The sequence below is a fragment of the Ammospiza caudacuta genome, chromosome 1 (assembly GCF_027887145.1).
Source record: "Ammospiza caudacuta isolate bAmmCau1 chromosome 1, bAmmCau1.pri, whole genome shotgun sequence".
Taxonomy (NCBI): domain Eukaryota; kingdom Metazoa; phylum Chordata; class Aves; order Passeriformes; family Passerellidae; genus Ammospiza; species Ammospiza caudacuta.
Genome location: NC_080593.1, coordinates 71,996,900 through 72,017,736, shown reverse-complemented (window position 1 = coordinate 72,017,736; position 20,837 = coordinate 71,996,900). Strand labels below are relative to the sequence as shown.

At 40.7% G+C, this 20,837-nt stretch overlaps 1 protein-coding gene across 1 annotated transcript; it reads left to right on the top strand.

Moving 5' to 3' along the window:
• Window positions 1-6,256: 6,256 nt before the first annotated feature.
• On the top strand, window positions 6,257-13,413 carry LOC131559410 (ovalbumin-like). Its single transcript, XM_058807762.1, has 8 exons — window positions 6,257-6,287; window positions 7,713-7,896; window positions 8,510-8,560; window positions 9,102-9,230; window positions 9,885-10,002; window positions 10,717-10,859; window positions 11,037-11,192; window positions 12,278-13,413. The coding sequence occupies exons 2-8, from the start codon at window positions 7,729-7,731 to the stop codon at window positions 12,671-12,673; spliced, it is 1,161 nt and encodes a 386-aa protein (XP_058663745.1). The 5' UTR covers window positions 6,257-6,287; window positions 7,713-7,728; the 3' UTR covers window positions 12,674-13,413.
• Window positions 13,414-20,837: the final 7,424 nt, after the last annotated feature.

The window sequence follows — 20,837 nt, the reverse complement described above, 5'->3', positions numbered from 1 at the left end:
CCCAGGCCATCAGCCCCCACCCCAGTGACACCACATCAGGGGCTGTTCTCCTGTTCCCCTCAGTCCCGCCCTGCTTGGCCATGGCCTGCTTGAGAACAACTTGTGCACTCATTTCCTGGCTTGAACTTGAGCCTACTCTGTCACTGCTGACCTGCCTCGTAGTCACTGGATCTGATTGCAGCCCTCACCTGCGGAGAGCCTTCCCAGCTTATGTTGCCTCATGTTCTGAAGGCTTGGTTGGAGCTGTCAGCCTTTCAGGGTCTGTCCTGTTTCCCTTGCTCAGGTGCTATGGGGCTGGGCCCTGGACAGCCAGCCTCCTGTTCTACAGGCAGCAACCAGCTCTCATTGCTCCCTAACCCTAGGCTCTGGAAATGGACCATGGCCCTGGCTCCCCTGTTGCTGTGTCCATGGATGTCACTGACATTTGGTTCTGCTTCCCTATGGTCAGATATTGTGGTGAGGGCACTGCCCTCCCTGAGGGCTGAATCTTGGCCCAGCTCACTGTCCTCATGGAGCAGCTCTGCTCCTACTGCTTCTCTCAGTACAGACTTTCCACACAAAATATTGCCTGCTTACTCAGGCTATAGCTCTCCAATGTGACTACAAGGATATTATGGGAGATCATCCTGAAGGCCTTACTAAAGTCAGGTGTACAATATCCTCTGCTCTCCCTTTGTTTATACAACAAGCTGTCCCATCCTAGACACCAATGATGTTTGTCAGGAGAGATTTGTCCTTGGTAAATCTGAGCCGGTTTTCTTCATCATCTTTTATTCCTTCACATGTCTCAAAGTGTTCCCAGGAGGCTATGCTTGGGAGCCTTCTGCAGGGATTTGAGCTCAAATACAGTTGTACAGGGCGTTAGTGACCTACATAGTATTTGACAGGAGAAGGCGCAGGCCTGAGCTTGCCGAGCATGGAGCTTGGCTCCCCATCCTGTGCTGTCCTGCACATCGCCCTGGGCTGCAGCATGAACTCTGTGTGCGAGTCAGAAGGGAGGAACACGTAGGTAGCTCCCACTTGGCATGAGTGACTGCATCCCCTGCCTCCTAGCATTTATCATAAAGTGAAGCAGCAGGTCTTCATGTGAACATCCTTCTGTTTCTCAGAAGAAATTAACTGCTTTCTTCTTTAAAAATTCCTCTAAAGAACTCTAAAGACCAAAGTGTTGGTGAACTCCTATCTCTGTGGATAGGACTTGCATTGCATGCCATTCCTTGACTGGTGATCTTTCCAATGCTGCACAGCTTGGGGTTCCCAGCAGCTAAGGGAATATCACAGAATCAACTAGGTTGGAAAAGACCTTTGAGAAGATCAACCTAAATGAGCAGGCTATAGATCCAACCTATGACCTAAGACCACCATGTCAACTAGACCATGGCACTGAGTGCCATATCCAGTCTTTTCTTAAACACCTCCAGGGACGGTGGCTCCATCACCTCCCTGGACAGCCCATTCCAATGCCCAATCTCCTCTTCTGTGAAGAATTTCTTCCTAAAATCCAAACTAAATGTCCCCTGCTGGAGCTTGAGTAGGTCCTCTTGTCCTATTGCTAGTTACCCGGGAGAAGAGGCTGACCCTTACCTGGCTATAATCTCCTTTCAGGTAGTTGTAGTGAGTGACAATAAAAATTATCTATATTATCCTCTTTTTCCTTTCAATGTTAGCTACAATAAATTGTATTTTAGGCAGTGTCTTGGAGACTGTTTTTCTTGACACAGATCATAATGAGTACTAACCTTTAGTGCCTTGCAGCAGTGCACTACACCTTTTCAGTGACTGCAGAGACCTGTAGTCTCCTCAATTCTCCTCCTGTTCCTTTCTGAAAATTAGTCAGTTTTTCAAATCATCAGGAACCTTCTCCAATCATCCTGACTTTTCTTTAGTCTTCATTTTTCTGTTGCACCTAAAAACCTTTTCTTACTGTCCTTCACATCCCTTGTCAGTTTTCCTTCCAGCACAATTTTTGCTTTTCAGATTTCATCTCTGAGTGTATGGTGAAAGCTTCTATACTCCTGCCTGGTGGACTCTCCTTGCTTTCAACTCTTGTACACTTGCTTTTTGCATTTGAGCTTGGACAGAATGAAGGCACCATTATCATCAGACACATGTTACTTCCTCAGAAAGATATTTAGCAGGTATGGAAGCAAGGCAAAGGCTTTGCATGTATGTGAGGCTAAAACTCATTCAACCACAGTGAGGATGTTTTTCAAACATGGGAGTCAAAGACTCCCATCTAACCCATTACTGACCTGTGGGATGTGATCATTGAAAATTATGCCATGAAGGTCACATCAACCTATGTCAGGGGGAGCAGTAAGAAATCATCATCTGTATAATGAAATCTAAGCCTGTGTCAGTCTCAAATGAATAAAGGGATGTGAGATGTCATATGGGATATTGCAATGACAATGAAGGGCAATGACAAATGCCCTGTCACTGTCTGTGAGAGATCAAGGCAGCACTGCAGGCAACAGTGCACCTCTCCAATGGAATGGAGCAGTTGCAGAAAGGTGCCAGGTGGGCTATGGGCTCTGAAGTAGCTTGGCCAGATACTTAATTTGCTTAGTACTGGGGAAAAAACAGAACCACAGAACAATGAAGAGAGAAACCATTGATAGCTGCAGCACCCAGGTCTGCAAGGGTAACAAGTTAGACAGTCAGCTGCAATCAGTAAATCTCTCTGTGACTGGTTACCTCCGTCCCTGCTTGAAAGCCAGCTTTTAGAGTCACAATGTGGAATGAAGACAAACACAAAACAATGAATATGCTCCTTTCTATTGGCAAAAGAGCAGGATCAAGGACAGAATCCTGAGTTCTGAATAGGTTTTTGTGATTAAACGAGAGGCTTTGTTCTGTGAGCTGACCTGAACTTCATATCCTTTTGGTAAAGTTCCTTTTACACTGTCAGTTGTCCAAAGCTCAGGTACTCAAGAGTCTGTTGGTTTAGGGACAGCTCCACAATGAAATGCCTGGCTGAGGAAAGGGCAACTGAGCCTTAGCTGACCTCTTTCTTGGGACAAGCATTGTCAAACAAGGATGTGTGACTGAACTGTTTGTGCTGCTTGCACAGCTGTGCTGGACAGGACAATCCATTGTCAGTTGTCCCAGGTAGTCTTCCAAGTGCAGGAAGGTTTGCTTACTTTAGACCTCATGTCAAGCAGACTGTAAAAGACCTTTTAGGGTTGATGTTATGCTGCTGGTCTGGTCTGATCCAGTTCTTCATTTGCTCATAGCTATATTCTGTTGCTTAAAATGGGCCTTGCATTATCTCCCAGTCTGAGCACAGAAAACCACACCAGAGCCCTCATAAAGAACACAGCTTCCCTTTATCAAACATTATCACAGCAGAGCATTTTATCCTCCGTGTATTTGCTTATTGTGGGTGTGTTCTGAACCTTAAACTCCAATTCTTGGAGAGAAAACATGATTTTCATATAACTCATGCAACAAAGCTCTGCATCAAATGCATACAAAGCTGTTCTGAAGATCTGGAAACCAGGACACTACTCAGAAGTTAAACTCACCAGATTAAAAAAAAAACCACTGGGATAATTTTAATTCTATTCTTGCAGTGTGATAGTGTGTAAAAAAAAAGATCACCAAAAGTGCAGCTTCTTCCTGAATATGTTTGTAAGTCCTAAAATTCAGGTCATACGAGATGAGCTCTACTTGTGATACAGGTCTGGACACTTCTGTAATTCATGTATGATCAACCAGACAAAGGGAATGGGAATCATGGTTGTTTAGCAGATAGTCTTGAAGGACATTTGAAAGGCAGATTTCACTGAGGTAAATACACTGACCAACTCTCACATGCAGCTATTGAAGACCAGTGTGGTGGAAGTAGAACTAAACCCTTGTGGACATCAAGTGGCCCTGAACAAAAAAAGGATAAGGAGGAAAAATGGTGGCATAAATCTGAGGCGCACTATAAAGAATGTGATAAAACATCTTATTAAGTGAAGACGCACAGGCTTGAAGAATCATAAATTATCTCAAATTGGAAGGAAACTATGAGGACCATTGAGTTCAGCTCTCTGATCCTTGCAAGACTACCTGCAAATAAACCATATGACTAAGAACATTGTCCAGATACTCACTGAGCTCTGACACACGGGGTGCTGTGTTACTTCCCTGGGAAGCCTGTTTCAGGGTGTGACTGGCCACTCTCTGGATGAAGAACCTTTTCTCAGTGTCCAATCTGAGCTTCCCTCGATGAAGCTTCATTCCATTTCCTTGTGGCTCATCACAGGTCACCAGAGAGAGGAGAGCAACACCTCCCCCTCCACTGCACCTACTGAGGAAGTTGTAGGCTGAGATGAGATCACCCCTCAGCCTTCTCTTCTTGTCCTCAAAGCCTTTCACCATCTTTGTCACTCTCCTCTGTACAGGCTCTTATAGTGTGATGTCCTTCTCACATTGAGGTGCCCAAAGCTGCACACAGGATTCGAGGTGAGGCCACATCAGTGCAGAGTAAAGTGGGAAAATCATAGAATCAGAGAATAGTTTGGGTATCAAGGGACATTAAAGATGTCGCCTGGTCAATCACCTCACTCAACCAGCTGGTGATGCTGAACCTGATGCACACCAGTAAGTGGTTGGTCCTTTTGGCTACCAGGACACACTGTTGACTCCTATTCAACTTGCCATTGACCCACACCCACAGATCTCTTTATGAAGACCTGTTTTTAACCTCTCATCCCCCAGTCTGTACTTGCAACGAGGATCACCCCATCGCAGATGGAGAATCTGGCACTTGTTCTTGTTAAACTTCATACATTTGGTGATTGCTGAGCTCTCCGGTCTCTCCAGATCTCTTTCTAAGACCCTTGAGGGAATCCACAGCTTCTCCTAGTTCAGCACAGCTGGCTTTAGCCCACACTGGGTAATGTTCACTTCAGCTTTTTCATCATCATCTTAGAAGGATCACTAATAATCAATATTTTGTGGGCGCAAAGCTTAAAAGGAAAGCAACGTGTGATACATGCCCTGTGACTTGGGGTCCAGGCACACCTCCCACTATTTAATCGTATGTCAGATTTTCTTCTGGCTACCTAGCACTTCTAGAAAGCACTTCTGCCTCTCCTGATATCTGTGTTACACCTCACCTCCTGAGCTACACACTGACAGACAATGACTCATCAAGGGGAATGTAGATTTATATAGCACATTTATTTCCACAAGAGGAAGCAGACTGAGGTAAAGAACACTGCACTGCCTAAACTTTTGACAGTAGTAGACTACTCTGCTTAACAGAGATCAGAGTTATGTCCCAAATGTTCTAAAGAATTATGTTGTACAGACTTTGAGATCCCCCTCCTGCCTTTCCCCCTTCTCCCCCCGCATTTAGAAATCACACTGTGCTTTGCAGAGGTCAGAATGGTTTCTTAACTGTTTGTCCATTCTATTATTCCAATACAGAACAAAAGCTTTTATAAATGAAATATACTTGCTATTATATATTATGATTGTCCCACAGACCATGAAGACTCTAGCTGGATTTCACAGCTCCTCCATCATCTGTCATACCATTAAGTTACTCATGGAAGATCTGAGAGATACAAGGCAAATGCATACACAAATACATTTGAACTGACTGTTTTTTACTTTATCTAGAGTTATGTGTTGCTGTTAATCCCTGAGAATAAAATACTTTGCTATAAAACCACTCTCATAGAAAGCTCTTTTATAAATATTTCTCAAAGAAAATATTCCTGGTTTTGACTTTCATCTCAATTGGTTTGTCACATGCACCCTACTTTATTTCCCAAAATTTTTTAGAAGAATAAAAGGCTAAGTCTTCTGTCCAGCATGGCTGCATTTTGTACATTCAGAAAGGACTGAATGAGAGTTCTGGTCTATTACTACAACCTTAATACCAATTGACTAATTATTGATGTATTGACTAATAACTGCTAATTATGTGTGACATCACTAAGGTTTTCACATTTTTTGTTTTTTACTGCCATCCCAGTATCTCATTGCAAATGAGGCATTGTTTCCCAGCCTCTTCTCCAGCCAAATAGTCCTGATGTACAGGTGGAAAGCACTGTTAAAAAGCATAAAATACTAATATTTGTTCTCCCTTCAATCAAACCGAAACCTGTTGAAACAAATAAACCTGACCTAATACCATTAATTTATTTTTATGGTGTCAAAAGCCAAACTTCTGAGGGACAGCAGTGGGTGGGTCACAACTCAGACTGTATAAATTCCCAAGGGTTCAGCCAGTATACCCACATACAGCTGGAAAGCTGTATTGTCTTTGGTGCTGAAGCCTGAAGGTAAGAATTTCTCTAGAAAAATTCACCTTCTTACTGCATTATTCCTTGGTTCTGACTAAACTTAAAAAGAGAGAAGTTATTGTCTTGTGTTTGATATTTTTCAGGACAGAATATTTACGTGATGTTCTCTTCAAACCTCACCAGTGTACATGCATTCTACACTATTTTGTTATGTGTAAAATCTGAATGTTTGTAGTTTTGGGGAGGTTTTTAAAGTTATTCTCTGTGCTCAAAATGTTATTTTGTGCTCAAAATATTATTTTATTTCAGAGCATCTTATCTTCCCATTCCGTATCTTTTAAGATTGATTTTGACAGACAAGCAATAAATTTCCTTGCTTGACCTCTGATTCAAAAGTGTGCGTTGAGAGCAGAACTGTGGTGTTCAGTAATTTACAAAGTTTATTTTAGTGTGAAATTTCTCTAAGTGTTGCATTCCTGAAAAATACAATTGGTGAACACAACATAAAAAGGTACGTGGGTGCATAGATGTACAATTTTTAAATAACTTATATATAAGTGGGATCATGTATACAGAAAGGAAAGTGAGAGAAGAAAGTGTGTGTCTGTATGTGTATATCCAGGAAGCCAGTCACAAAACACTTTGGTAGAGTTTAACACTACAAAGAGAAACTTGACATCCTAACATTTAGCTCCTATGTGAGGGGCTGGATTTTGAAAAACAGCAATTTAATTTCTCAAACAGATTATAGTCTGAGAAAACATAGCACATTTATGTAAAGCAGACTATATCTGACAGCACAATACAATGAAACATCAATTTTGTGCATCAGTCTTGCTCCTAGATTTGGTGACCTTAGACAAATTATATTGCCTGTCCATGCTTCTATTACTAAAACAAGGGTAAGCTACAGGCCTTTGAAGATCTACTGACAGAAAGTACTGTGCAACAAATAGATACTTTATTACACCTACTTATTTTTGGAAAATAAAAATAGCTAGCCTCTGCTTTTACCTGAATCTGCCCAGAGCTTCCAAACCAAATGGAAATATAATTTGTGCTTAAATTTCCAGCTTTGCAAGTATATGAAAGAGAGAATATTTTCATGTTTTCATCAAGCTGCTACAAAGTACTAAGGAAATGTAGCCTTCAGTGAATAAAATAAGTACAGGCAATTGTTATTTGACTTCTTTGAAAAGGTAAACAGAAACCATAGATTCCAGAGCTCTGAGGAGCTGTTAAAAAATGTGAATGTATAGAAATGCAGAAAGAAACAGATTTGTGAAAACAGAGTTTCTAGCGTGCATGAGAGGTGAGCATAGCAACAGACATGTTAACATAGAATGATTTCCAAATTACTTGTTTATATTTTATAGCTTGAAAATTCCTATTAAAGTGCACGTGCTGTGTGTGCATGCTATTCCCATCATTACATTGCTATTGTCCTTCTGCTCTCTGCTCTAGGCAATACTGCTGCACAATGGCCTCCATCGGTCCAGTGAGCACAGAAGTTTGCTGTGACATATTCAGGGAGCTGAGAAGCCAGAGAGTCCAGGAGAATGTCTGCTACTCCCCTCTGCTTATCATTTCAACCCTCTCCATGGTCTACATAGGTGCAAAAGATAACACCAAGGCTCAGATAGAAAAGGTGAGACTACATGGAGGATTTAAACCCTCCTGCTGCTCAACAGAGCCACGGCCCTTAATGATATAATAATGTCCCTCAGAGGCTAAAAGATGTGGATCCAGAGTTATCAAAACCTGTGGCCACCTGAAACTCCCACAGTGCTAAATAAATGCATCAGCCCAAAATCTTGAGACTGGATTTAAATTTTATCATAGTTTAGCAGTAGAATTCTCAAAGACAAAAATACATTCTTGCAACACTTTTTTTCTTAATAGGGAAAGGAAATAAAATCTATAGGGAAAGAGCCAAAACATATCCACAGACTGCAAAGTGTTTCATGTGTTTCCTACAGCTCTCACTATCTTCACAGAGTGGCTGGCTTGTTACCTACAAGAGGGTTGACATTATTGTTAGCACACACTGGAGCCGAATCGTAGATGCTCAGTAGAAAAAAGGATCATCTAAGCAGGCAACAGTATGCATGGCTGTTCAGAGATGGTACAGATAGATTGCACTTTTTGAGTCATTCTCAATTAGTCAATAGGTTTGCTTCAAACATGATGTGTTAATCTCTGTTGCATAACCTTTTTCTTGTCATACCAGTTATTTCAACTACTGTTATTCTTAATTACAGGCTATCCACTTTGATAAAATCCCAGGATTTGGAGAGAGTACTGAATCTCAGGTACAGAAACAATTTAATCCTTTCTCTATGTTGGTTTCTCCTTCAAAGTCTATCAGATAAAGCAGTCTTGTAGCAGTTCCAAACCTACTCCGATGTGCAGCTAGTGCCCTTCATCCAGCATTTGGGGGAACACTTCATTCATAAGAATGAACAGAGAAGATGGGTAACAGAGAATTCAGAGCAAGCATAAAATGAAACCCATCACCATAATATTGGGCCAATAGGGGGAAATTATAGATATTTGTATAAATAGGCAAAGTAGCTGGGTGCCAGTGGTTAAACAGAACATGTTGGGAACTGACCTGCTGAAGCTACATTACTGTAGCAGAAAATTAAAAGTTCCCCCGAATGGCATGAGGAAATTACAATAGAAAACCAGCACTGAAATATATATATTACAAAATTACTACATCAGCATAGAAGGAACAATTTTATAAGCAAAAGCATCAACTACTTTACTCCTTTCATATAGTATGTAATACCTACTCATCATTAAAAGTAGGGTAACATCTGTACTTTGATTTGTATTCATGTCAATCAGTGCGGCACCTCTGTGAGCATCCACACTTCACTTAAGGACATTGTCACCCAAATCACCAAACCAAGTGACAATTATTCCATCAGCATCGCCAGCAGACTTTATGCTGAAGAGAAATACCCAATTCTGCCGGTGAGTTGCTCTAAGAGCTGATCTGAATATCAAAACTGTAACTTTCTGTTATGAAAAAAGCACTGTCAGAAGTATAGGGTCTGCTAAAGAAATTTTCTTCCATATGCAAAGATTCTGTCTATCACAGGCCTAACTTTTTTTTCTCAAGAAAGTCTTGAGAAAAAAATGTGACTAGCCAAAAAGATGTTTGTGCAAACTACAGTAAAGATCCAATCAAGTCAAGGTATAATTAACAGAGATAACTCCAACTCTTTTCTCAGCTTGGAAAACAAACCTGAAAAAAACTTCAGGTTCTCAAAAATATTCCAAGTTTTTCCATTGAAAGGAACATTTAATTGAAATTCAAGGAGAATACCATTGCAAAAAAAAAAAAAAATTAAAAGTGGGCAAAGAGAATAAAAACCCTATACTTAACTGAAATGAATGTTGGTTTTAGATTAAACTCAGTTCTGGAAAATATTTTTTAAAATGTGGGCATATACTTTTGCTTGAAACAATGCATGTCAAATCTTCAGATGCTTATGAACTAGCTCATAGCTTACTGATGAGCCTTAATAAGCAGATTGCTCATATCTGTTAATTTCATTTTTGCCTTTTACATCTGCAAAAGGCTTTGACATTCTGAGCTGAAAATGGCATACTATTTCTTTGCAGGAATACATTCAATGCGTGAAGGAACTGTATAAGGGAGGCTTGGAATCGATCAGCTTTCAAGCAGCTGCAGAAAAATCCAGAGAGCTCATAAATTCCTGGGTTGAAAGACAGACAAATGGTAAGAGGAAGCCAAATGTCAGCACAAGTATTTTCCCTTCTGCCACCAAGTCTGAACAACATGTGAGAACATTTAAGTCAGGTGATGAAAAATCAAAATATCTCCCTGTGCTCATTTTCCTGGATAAGAGATCAGTTCCCAGATACAGAACTATCATTTAACACTTCTTTTTCCTCAGACACATCCCTGTTAGAAGACTCTCTCTATCTGTAGGGGCTTTCTGGATATGTAATATTTCCAGTCCAGATAAAAGGGACTAAAATATGCTAAAATATTTCCAGTTGTGATAAAAGGGACAGCACTGAAATATGCCTTTTACACATTGACAAATAGTTTGACACCAATGTTTCCACTTTTGTTTGATGCAAAAAGTATTAAATGTTTGGTTGGGAGACCATCCTGGGATATAAGGTTCCAAGAGTTCTTCCTGTTGACACAAAATATGCTAATTTTGTATCAAGTAAATCTCTGGATCTTATATCTCTTACTATAATTCTTTATAGGGAGAGAAACAACAACCATTGCCTACAGCAGTAAGCAAATCAACCTTAGAACTACAAGATAACAGCTACAAAACTAAAGAACTAAATGTTCTTGCCCTACACTCTCCTTCCCACAAATTCTTTACCCTCCATTTAATGTTGAAATTGCCAAGTAAGATGTGTTATACACAGATGTATTATACATGTTCTCTTTTCCTGTGCATTTTGAAAGGGTCTATCAAAAATATCCTTCGACCAAGCTCTGTGAGCTCACAAACTGACATGATCCTGGTCAGTGCCATCTACTTCAAAGGACTGTGGGAGAAAGCATTTAAGGAAGAAGATACCCAGACAGTTCCTTTCAGAATTTCTGAGGTATGTGGGCCTACATCACTTTAAAGGTGTCATGTTCTAGAATTTATGAAGGGAGTTGACGAGTTGCTGTATAATCTTGCCGAAAAACAGCAATCATCAGCTTTAACCATAAGTAGGCATTTCTACACTCTAGGAATACTCTTTCTGAAAACTATATTGTTTTCTTTGGTTTTGCAGCAAGAAAGCAAACCTGTGCAGATGATGTCGCAGATTGGTACATTTAAAGTGGCAGAGATCCCTTCTGAGAAATGCAGGATCCTGGAGCTTCCATATGCCAGTGGGTGGCTGAGCCTGTGGGTGTTGTTGCCTGATGACATCTCTGACCTGGAGCAGGTATGGCCCTGGCAGCTGGCTTTCAGAAAACCATGAACACAGTGAAATTCTAGGTGCAAGGAAGCTCTTCACAATTAAGTTATCTTAAAGTACATCCCCAGCACAGATCTGAATATTGGCAGCATGGGATTGTTGCATAGAGACACACAGCTCTCTCAGTGGTCCTGCAAAAGTTTGTGTGAGGATGGATTACTAAACAACTGCTTTAGAGGGTTAAATTTTTGTCACTGCAGAACAGATTCTTCTCAGATAAGCAGCTGTTACTCCAGCACCTTGAGCTCCAAAGCTTTTATATTTCAATTTCTGCATACTGAGGAACTTACTGGCAAGTTCATCTTAGCTTGAGTATTTGTAATTATTGAATGGTTTGACAGCCGTCAACATGCTTCCTTCATGCCTTCAAAAATTAAACTATCTAAAAATTGAATACGAGTACTGGAATGGTTAAAGCAATTTCAGAAAGTAAAATATACATGACATATTACTGTTGGTATGAAAAGAATATAGTCATTAGCAGGAATGCAGTTTGAATAGGAAAAGTTATGCAATAAATCCGAGTTCATTGAAATGATTGTGCACTAAGAACCTAAATTATAAAATTAAAGAGTCATTTGAACACAGCTAAATTTCTTCAGTAATAACTGATAGTTCATTTATTACTAAAGAAATTTAGCTGTGTTCAAATGCCTGTAGATACTTCAGGTATTAGTAAAACCTTTAACACTTCCTTACTTGGAGGTCTTAAATGTAAGTAGAGCTTACAAGTCATAAGCACAGAATGGCTTCTGGAATATATTTCTGAAGAAAAGAAGATAAATTGGCAAGAGCTTTGGGAAATTTGCTGAGTAGCCATCTAGTCAGGACTATAAATTGCCAGTGAGCCTATTAAAGAAATAGGAAGTAGGACAGAGAAGAGAGAGTCATGGTTTGCTTTCCTCTTCTAGACACGTTAATCCACATGTACTCAGAAAACATGCCATAAGAAAAACAGTCAGTTTAAGAGAAAAAACCCACAATGGTACTGCATTGCTACAAAATGTGTCGGGCTCTCATCCCAGAGATCTAATTTGTTTGTTTCTTTGCAGCTTGAGACTGCAATCACCTTTGAAAATCTCAAGGAGTGGACCAGTTCTAGAAAGATGGAAGAGAGGAAGATTAAAGTTTATCTGCCCCGCATGAGGATTGAGGAAAAATATAACCTCACATCTGTCTTAAAATCCTTGGGTATCACCGACCTGTTCAGCTCCTCAGCCGATCTCTCTGGCATCTCTTCAGCACGGAGCCTGAAGGTGTCTGGAGCATTCCATGAGGCATTTGTGGAGATCCAAGAAGCAGGCAGCACGGTGGCACGCTCATCAGGAGCTGGGGTAGATGACACAAGTATCTCTGAAGAGATTAGAGCTGACCACCCTTTCCTCTTCTTGATCAAGCACAACCCAACTGACAGCATCTTGTTCTTTGGCAGATACTATTCCCCTTAAAGAGAGGAAAGCTGAAAGAGTTTCTGTCCCTCACAGCAAGACCCAAAGTGCTGCAGTATCAAGGGTAAAAAGAAACACAAACTTTCTCTTTTGTCCATATTTTCTAAATCCAGAATGCTTTATTTAAAAAAATATTAAAAAAAAAGAAGTTAAGGCAGAGAAATTTTGAAATTTTGCCTGGAAAGCAGAGGCCCTTTGCCTTTCCTCTGTGCTGAGTATTATTTACTCATAGATGAAGAGTTAAAGGAATGAAAATCTGACCCAAAGAAAGCATGAGCATTAATAGAGATGTTCCTCGTGCAATTTAACAATAGTGCAGAATCATCACACTGAAACAACACATCCCCTTTTTTAGGGAAAAAATGCAATCTTCTAACTTAGCCAGATTCCTCTACAGACAAATTTCATGATGACTCCCTTGGAATAAGTCACTCACAATTTCCTAAATTAAATTCTAAACTACTATCAATCATACCTACTCTGACAAAGCAATTGTTTTTTATTTCTACCCCTGATACTGCAAGGCTTTTCCTCCCTTTCTAAGGATGCATTATAGAAATTTTGTAATTAATATTTCTTCTTAAGCCTTTTTGGATCAATCATCATGACCAAGTGTGTGGTTTTTCAGGTTGCTATTCAAATTTTCTCCATGTATCCTATCCCTGTATACAATGGGTCTTGTGGGTGTACATTTTGCTCCTTTAATCATAATAAACATAATAAAAACTCGCTTAAGCAAATGCTTTTCATTTGGAGTATTTTAAATGCACCTGGGGCAGAGTAATCCTGGCTAAGTGTACAAATCTGCAGCTTTGGGTGGATGGCAAGTTGAACATGAGTCAGCAGTACCCTGGCAGCCAGGAGGGCCAACCTGGGGTGTCCTGGGGGAAATAAGGCACAGTGTGGCCAGCCAGGCAAGGGAGGGGATTGTCCCTGCTCTGCACCGGGGCAGCCTCACCTCCAGTGCTGGGGGCAGTTTTGGGTGCTACTGTATAAGAAGAACATCACACTCTAAGAGTGTGTGCAGAGGAGGGGGACAAAAATGGTGAAAGCTCCCAAGGGCAAAATTTAGAAGGAGTGTCTGAGGTCACTTGGCTTGTTCAGCTTGGAGAAGAGGAGGCTGAGGAGTGACCTCATCTCATCCTACTGGGGCAGGGGAGGGGGAGGTGCTGCTCTCTGTCTGGTGACCAGCAAGGGCATGAGGAAATGGAATGAGGCTGTTTCAGGATTTCAGGAAAAGTTTCTTCATCCAGAGGGCTGGTCACTGGAACAGGGTTTCCCAAGAAAGTGGTCATTGTGCCATGCCTTTTAGAGTTCAAAGAGCATCAGGACAATGCTCTTAGTCATATGGTTTATTTATAGATAGTTCTGTGAGGAGCAGGGAGTTGGACTCAATGATCCTTATGAGTCCCTTCCAACTTGAAATATTCTATGTTTCTGCAATTTTTCTGCCTGAGTTGGTTCATTGATTTCAGAGAGATGAGGAATAAGTCTGTTGTAACTCTGGGCTAAGACAGATTATTCAAAGCAATTTTCTGCCAGGAAGGGATGTGTGTGACCCATACCCCTCATGCATGCTACTCAAACTAGTCAGATGCAACAATTTCTGCACAAAACACGATTCATCCAGTTTCTCTGAAACAGCAGTTGATAAGCAGTCTGAAAAGCAGCTGGATATGTGCAGAGTCTACATGCCACTGAGACAAAGCACTGCCTCAGAGAATACAGGGGAATGGGAAATGGGAAGGAGTTTTTTACTTATCTTAATGGTGTGTTTACAAAGCTTTATGGGCTTTTATACAGAAGCTAAAGAGAACAATCATGCTAGCAGATGGAATGTCTGTGGTGAGTTATAGTTTTTCTCTGGAATCAATTATTCATCTCTTTGACACTGAAGCAAGAAATGAAACAGAACTGTGTGGAACTGTCACAAAAAAAGCACCAGGAGAGTGAAACAGAAAAAACTTTGGGGGTTCAGTTAGTGGAAGAAGGCTATGCTCTTTCCTGATTCCAGTATATACAGCATAGCACCAGTGCTGGAAGAACTGTGGTGGAATGTTTTTTCAGTTCTACCACACAATATTTACTTGCTCTACTTGCTTTGGATTTCCCTGCCCCATCCTCCAAAATAACACATACTTTGGCAGGACCTCGAGGACACAACTTGCTGGCAGCAAAGATGATCTTGCAAAAGAACAAAGATAACATGACACCACCTTCACTGGTGTGTAAATAGTTCAAATATATTCCTGCACTTTCTTTTATCTTAGCTGATTGCTGATCAAGAGATAACAGTGGGGAAACTTACTGCAAGAGAGCTAATAGTGTGTTTACTACGGTCCTAGAGTTTCTGTTGATCTGGTCATGGAAATAGGGGACCTAAATTCCCAAGAACACTTAAATTTCAGCAAATTTTTTCTAAACTGCAGTATTTCCTGGCTGTGTAAGTTTTTATCAATTAAAGCATAGTTCTTCACAAACAGAAGACACAAAGGAGTCCATCTACTCCTGTATGCAGACAGATATTTTCAGTGCTACCTCCTGATTTCTGTTGACTTCAGCTGCCAGCACAGCAACAAGCAGTCATATTCTTGTCCTCAGTAGTCACTTCCTTAAAATAAAAAAAACCCATGTGTTCCCAGACCTGTTTTCAGAAATCATTTTGGAATTTGGCAAATCATATCCCCATTAAGGAATGGATGCCAGAGTCCTCAGACCCCAGATAGAGAAATATTTGTTTGAATGCTTGAAGATAGCCTTCCACATCTGAGATACTGTAGCTTCTGTAATAACAGGCATCCAAAGTACAAACTCCTAGAGGAACATGCCTGGATCTAACCCCAAGCTATGTGCCAGATATCAGACCTCCACCACTCAGCATGGAACAAATCCTCTCCTTTGTGCCACCAAATGAGGCTACAGCTTCATCTCACCATCCTCAAAGCAAAATAGTTAGCATCATGTCCTAGAGACTTCAGCTTTCTGCTGTGTCATGAAGTACAGGCGGATTATTATCTTCTTTGCCCTCAGAATGTCTTTCAGCACAAGTATGGAAGAAGGCTCATACTCACAGCTTTAGGATCTGTCATTAGAGGCTTTTATTGCTCTACCACCACACCCCACATATAGTTGTAATTTCAAGCGTGCATTCAAAAGATTAGTGAGTTGTGTCGATACAAGACCACACTCGCTTGCTTTCTTGTGGTCTTACAATGGGAAGGTAATTCCACAGAGATGACAGAATTTGACCCTGCAGCCTTACTGTTTATTCCAGTACTAACTGTTATAATATATAAAAAAGCAAGTAATATTGTTTGGTTGAACAAAGTAAGTTATTTGCAAAAATTGGTGTCCTGAAGTTCACAGAGTTAGAGAGTAATTTGTGTTGGAATGGGCAGCTGACAGTCACCTGGTCTTAACTTCAAAAACACATCAGGACCCTTCCCAGTCAAATGTTGCATATCTTTAAATTTGGGGAATCTGCAGTGCTAGGACTAATTTGATTTTAAACATAAATCCAAATATTACTAATGTAGAAGTAGTGTAGACTATCTAGCCAGCTTAGTTTTCTCTCACCAAATGGGAGTTGGCCACATGTGAAAATGACCCCTACCAGTTCCTTCATTTTGATTCTCCCATGTCCAGTCTGCAAAGCTCTCACTATTTTCCCTTACTTTTAAACCTCTTGGAAACAATGCAGAATACCTCTGAAAATCCCAAGGACTGTTTAGTCAACCATGTGAATAGGAAATTCCTAGGAAATTCCATTGTTCCTAACCAGGAACAGAAGTGAGATAATAGATAGCTTCATGCTATGCATTTTTAGTCCAGAAGCATAATTTATAATTTATCTACATTTTATTATTAGTCTCAAATTGCATTCTACTCCCAGGAAGAAAAAGTCCAAACTGATTTTAGGCTCTTATCTCTTATCTCATTCATCACTTTCCTACTTTTTTAAATGCCAGCAATAGCATCCCACAGCAAGCAAACAATGAATTTCTATTAGCCGCACCTTCAGAGAACAGGAAAAGGTTCCTAGAGGTGAGCAAATCCTTACAAGGAGGGCTGACTTCTTAGTCACACAGATAAAATTCCAACTTAGTAGCTCTGATAAGACACCAAGGAGGAATGCTAGAATAGCAAGGTGCCAGATGTGTTTTTGTAGGGAATGGAATTACAGATCAAAGGGGGCAGAGGAGGAATCATTGAGCTTCACAGGGCTGTATGCAAGAGCAGTTCCTCTTCCTCTTCCTCTTCCTTCTTTTCTCTTTCATTCTGCCTCATTTCCCTTGGATGTGGTTCATTAACCATCTTTCCCCAAGGTGCTGACTATCCCCACCCTTACCATGCCCTCCTTTTTCCTCCTTGCCCTTCAGCAATCTCTACTTCTGTGGGCAGTGAGGGATGAACTGGAGCCAAGTCTTGATTCTAAGAGGAAAAATATCAGGGAGAGGAAGAAAGTGGGAGAACAGTTTACCCCTCCTACTGCTTGGAGGGACCATCTGCTATGAAATGATGCTATGTCAGCTACAGAGGCCAAGCTGCCTCTGCATAAGGTGGGGGGAGAGCTCCTTCCTCCAGCCACAAACAGGGAGCCATTGCTCTGCCTTCCTTACACATCTTCTGGTAACTTTCCCTAGCCTGATCTTGGCTCTGTTCCACTGAATTCAAATTGGTCTTGACCTATGTGTTGGTCTATATTCCCAGATAAGGAATTAGCAACCACAGAAGCAAGGGATATTAAAAAACATAAAGGATATTAAGGAAGATTAAGCCAAAGAAAAGTAAGAGTGGTACACCGAGAAGAAAGAAAAGTGTAAAGCAACTGAAAGAGACTACTGCACTAGATTTAAACTACACAGAGAGAGTTCTGCTTTTGGCTTTCAAAGAGCTAAAACAGCCACAGATATCAGTACAAAAGATAATAGAGCCATGAAGATCTCCTTACAGTTGAATCAAAAGAGCTTGGAAATGCTTTGGTAAAGAGCAGATGTTCATCAGGGTAGTTTAAAAGAAAGTCCTCAGCGCAATACCCTGCAAGTTCACACTTTTCCACTCTCACAAAAGTTTGAGGAATAAAATGACAACTTTTCATCTTATTTTACCTGAGAGCAGAAACGAACATGAGATCATCTTGTATTACTTGTTGTGTATCAGGTCGTTAGTTTCTCCTTGGTTGTGAAAAGTTTGCTAACTTCAACCACACAAAGGATATCAGGTCTCAAGAGATTGAGATCCTTTGTGCAACAGGCAGGGAATGTGAAAGATGGAAAGATGCAATGGCAAAGGCATTGATGAGACATTTTCAAGTGATGCTTATGACACTACAGCTTAGCCGAGGTCCTTGTCCATCCAAAGGGGAAATTCCACTCCGAGCCCTCATTTTTGGGACAAAGCATTAATGCCCCTGTATGCGCCCTAAAGCAGGTAGTTTAGACCAGTTTCAAGATTAGCCTAAAAAGCACAAAACTATGAAGGGGCAGCAAGTGCCAAGCAGATCAATGAATAGCAAAGATTTTCTGTACACCTCCTCAAGAGATTATTGGGAAAATTCTCCTAATGAAACTCCTGAAAACACCAACTGCCTTGGGAAACTCCAGGTCTTTCCACCAAGCAAGAATACTTGCAACCAAACTGTATGAAAAACAGAGCAAATATCGAAATGGCTTTCTTAAAAGAGAGTCTTTCCTCTATATTCTGCTCTGACACATCAGCACAAGGCTCCTGTTTAGGATGGGCACCTGTTTAGAAATGTGTATTGAAGATACACTGACTTGATATTCACATCCTTCACCTCAAAATGTGGCACATCCTTCATGATAGCACTGGAAGGGGAAGATGAGATCAGCTTTCTGATAGAGTAGTTGTGCAGCTGACATACAGTTCCACCCTTTGAGAGATTTCTTTGGAAAAATGACAAGTTTCAGCCAAAGTGCACACAAGCCACACATACGTCATGACTCATAATGCAGAACTGTGTATCATGGCTGAGAAATTAGGGCCACTCTTCATATTTTTGGTGTCATCCATGATCTGTGATACTTTTAAAATGCTTACCACCTGAGTCATTCAAAGGAAAACTGCGCCCTTGCAAGTGTGGAAACAGTATGCATATTCATTCACAGATAAACTGCCCCTTTTCAGATATACAAACCAGTCCTTTATCAGAAGTGCTGTGCTTCTTACCAGAGCAGAATTTCTCAGGACAAACATTGCTTTTATTAATTACAGTGCCTAAGGTAAAGCATGTAGAAGTAATACTGAAGTAAGAGGAATTCTGCTGGGACTGTCAAATTTTACCACACCTTTGCCTCTGCAGGTGTGGAACAAAATGCCTCAATAATATTTATACAGGAACCTCACCACACCCTTTGGGAACTCATAAGGTTTTACATAGTGTTAGAGTATGTCAGCAAGGATTGCTTGGCAAGGGAAGGCTTGCCAATTTACTTGTAGGAGGTGCAGAACAGATCACTATCTACTTTGTTTCAAAATAAAGACACGTGTACTATCGACCAAAGCTTTAAAAGGAAAAAGGATACTCAAAGAATTAATATCTCTTTAACTTAAGCATTATTTGAGATTTCAGGTGATAAAAACTTACCATCACACAAAATTCCTTTACAGCACAGACCAAAATCCATTATAATCAGTCTAGGTGATCCATATAGGTTTTTTTTCAGTTGACAATGTTAGGTACAGCTCATGCCATGCTCTCAGTTAGACTATGACAGAGTTATCACCCAGGAAAGAGCCCTCCCTGGCACAGAAAATGTTGTTTCTAGTCATAGAATCATATGCTGAGGTACAAGAAACCCATGAGGATCATTGAGTCCAACCTGCAGAGGACACCTCAAGAGACACACAATGTTCCCTGCAAGTGTTGTCCAAATGGTCTCTGAACTCAGACAGGCTCGGTGCTGTGAGTACTTCCCTGGGGATCCTGTTCCAGTGCCAAATCATCCTCTGGTCATGAGAGTGAAGAGATCAGTACTTATCCCTCCACTTCCCCTCCTGAGGATGCTGAAGACCACAATGAGGTCACCCCTGAGTCTCCTCTTCTCCAGGATGAACAGAACAAGTGACCTCAGCTGTTCCTGATAAGGCTTTCCCTCAAGGACCTTCACCATCCTCATGGCTTTTTTTTGGACACTCTCCAGTAGCTCAATGTCTTTTCTATATTGTGGTGCCCAAAACTGCACACAGTGTTCAAGGAGAGGCCACACAAATGCAGAGTAGAGCACTTATCACTCTTACTATTTTCTCAATTCCTGTGTCTCTGTCCTCCTTACAGTTTTTAAATAAATTACACAGAGATTTAAAACAATGACAACAACAACAAAAAAAATCACATCTACAAAGGGACTAAAATATTAGTAGATTTCAAAACTCTTTTCTTCCCTGTGCTTCTTGTATCTTCTAAAGTATTTTTAAAGGTTTGGAGGTATTTAAAATCCTTTCATGTTTAAAATCTGGCCAACTCTGGCTGAGTCAAAAACTTGAATAGAGTGCTCTGCTGGGTGAATCAGAAATTCTTCCCTGCCAAGTAAATAAACAGAGCTTGTACTTGTAAAAAACACTTGAAGATGTCAGGGAAACTGAAGAGCTTTCCTGCAAATACCACTTTTTCTTTTGATCTACCTGAACACATTAGTCTATAGAACACATTAGTTGTGAATTAAATCAGATTTCCAAGAGCTATACAGAGTTGACAGTAAAAATAAGCTACTAATGGGCATGAAAACCACCCATGGAAAGTTGCATCCTAAAAATACTGTGTGAGAGCAGAAGCTATCACCTTTCTGTGACAGCAAGTCTTTTTCTCAAGACCCTTAATAAACTTCATAGGGCATTTTATAATGTTCTGTTCAGACATCAAATACATCACCTACTCCTGAACCCAGGCATGAACTGAGCCAGGCACTGTGTAGTCAAAATGACGTGTGCAAAGTTACACTGAAACTGGAGGAAACAAAATGCTTTTATGTAGCTGGCCAGGGTGCTGGTATCCTGCCAATATTTGCCCTAACCACACGGAAACATGAATGGCTGCAGTGAGAGGGAACACAGGTTTACTTCCCACTGGAAGGACACTACTAACACAAATATAAATCTCCTAGTGTGCTGCTGTGTTGACTTAGTAAGGAGTGGGAGCACCACT

Bases quoted from the DNA above. Each gene is read 5' to 3' on its own strand.
- LOC131559410 (XM_058807762.1), top strand. From the start codon at position 7,729: ATGGCCTCCATCGGTCCAGTGAGCACAGAAGTTTGCTGTGACATATTC. The intron at 10,003-10,716 runs GTAAGAGGAAGC...GCATTTTGAAAG, and splicing joins GGTTGAAAGACAGACAAATG to GGTCTATCAAAAATATCCTT. The intron at 10,860-11,036 runs GTATGTGGGCCT...TTGGTTTTGCAG, and splicing joins TTCCTTTCAGAATTTCTGAG to CAAGAAAGCAAACCTGTGCA.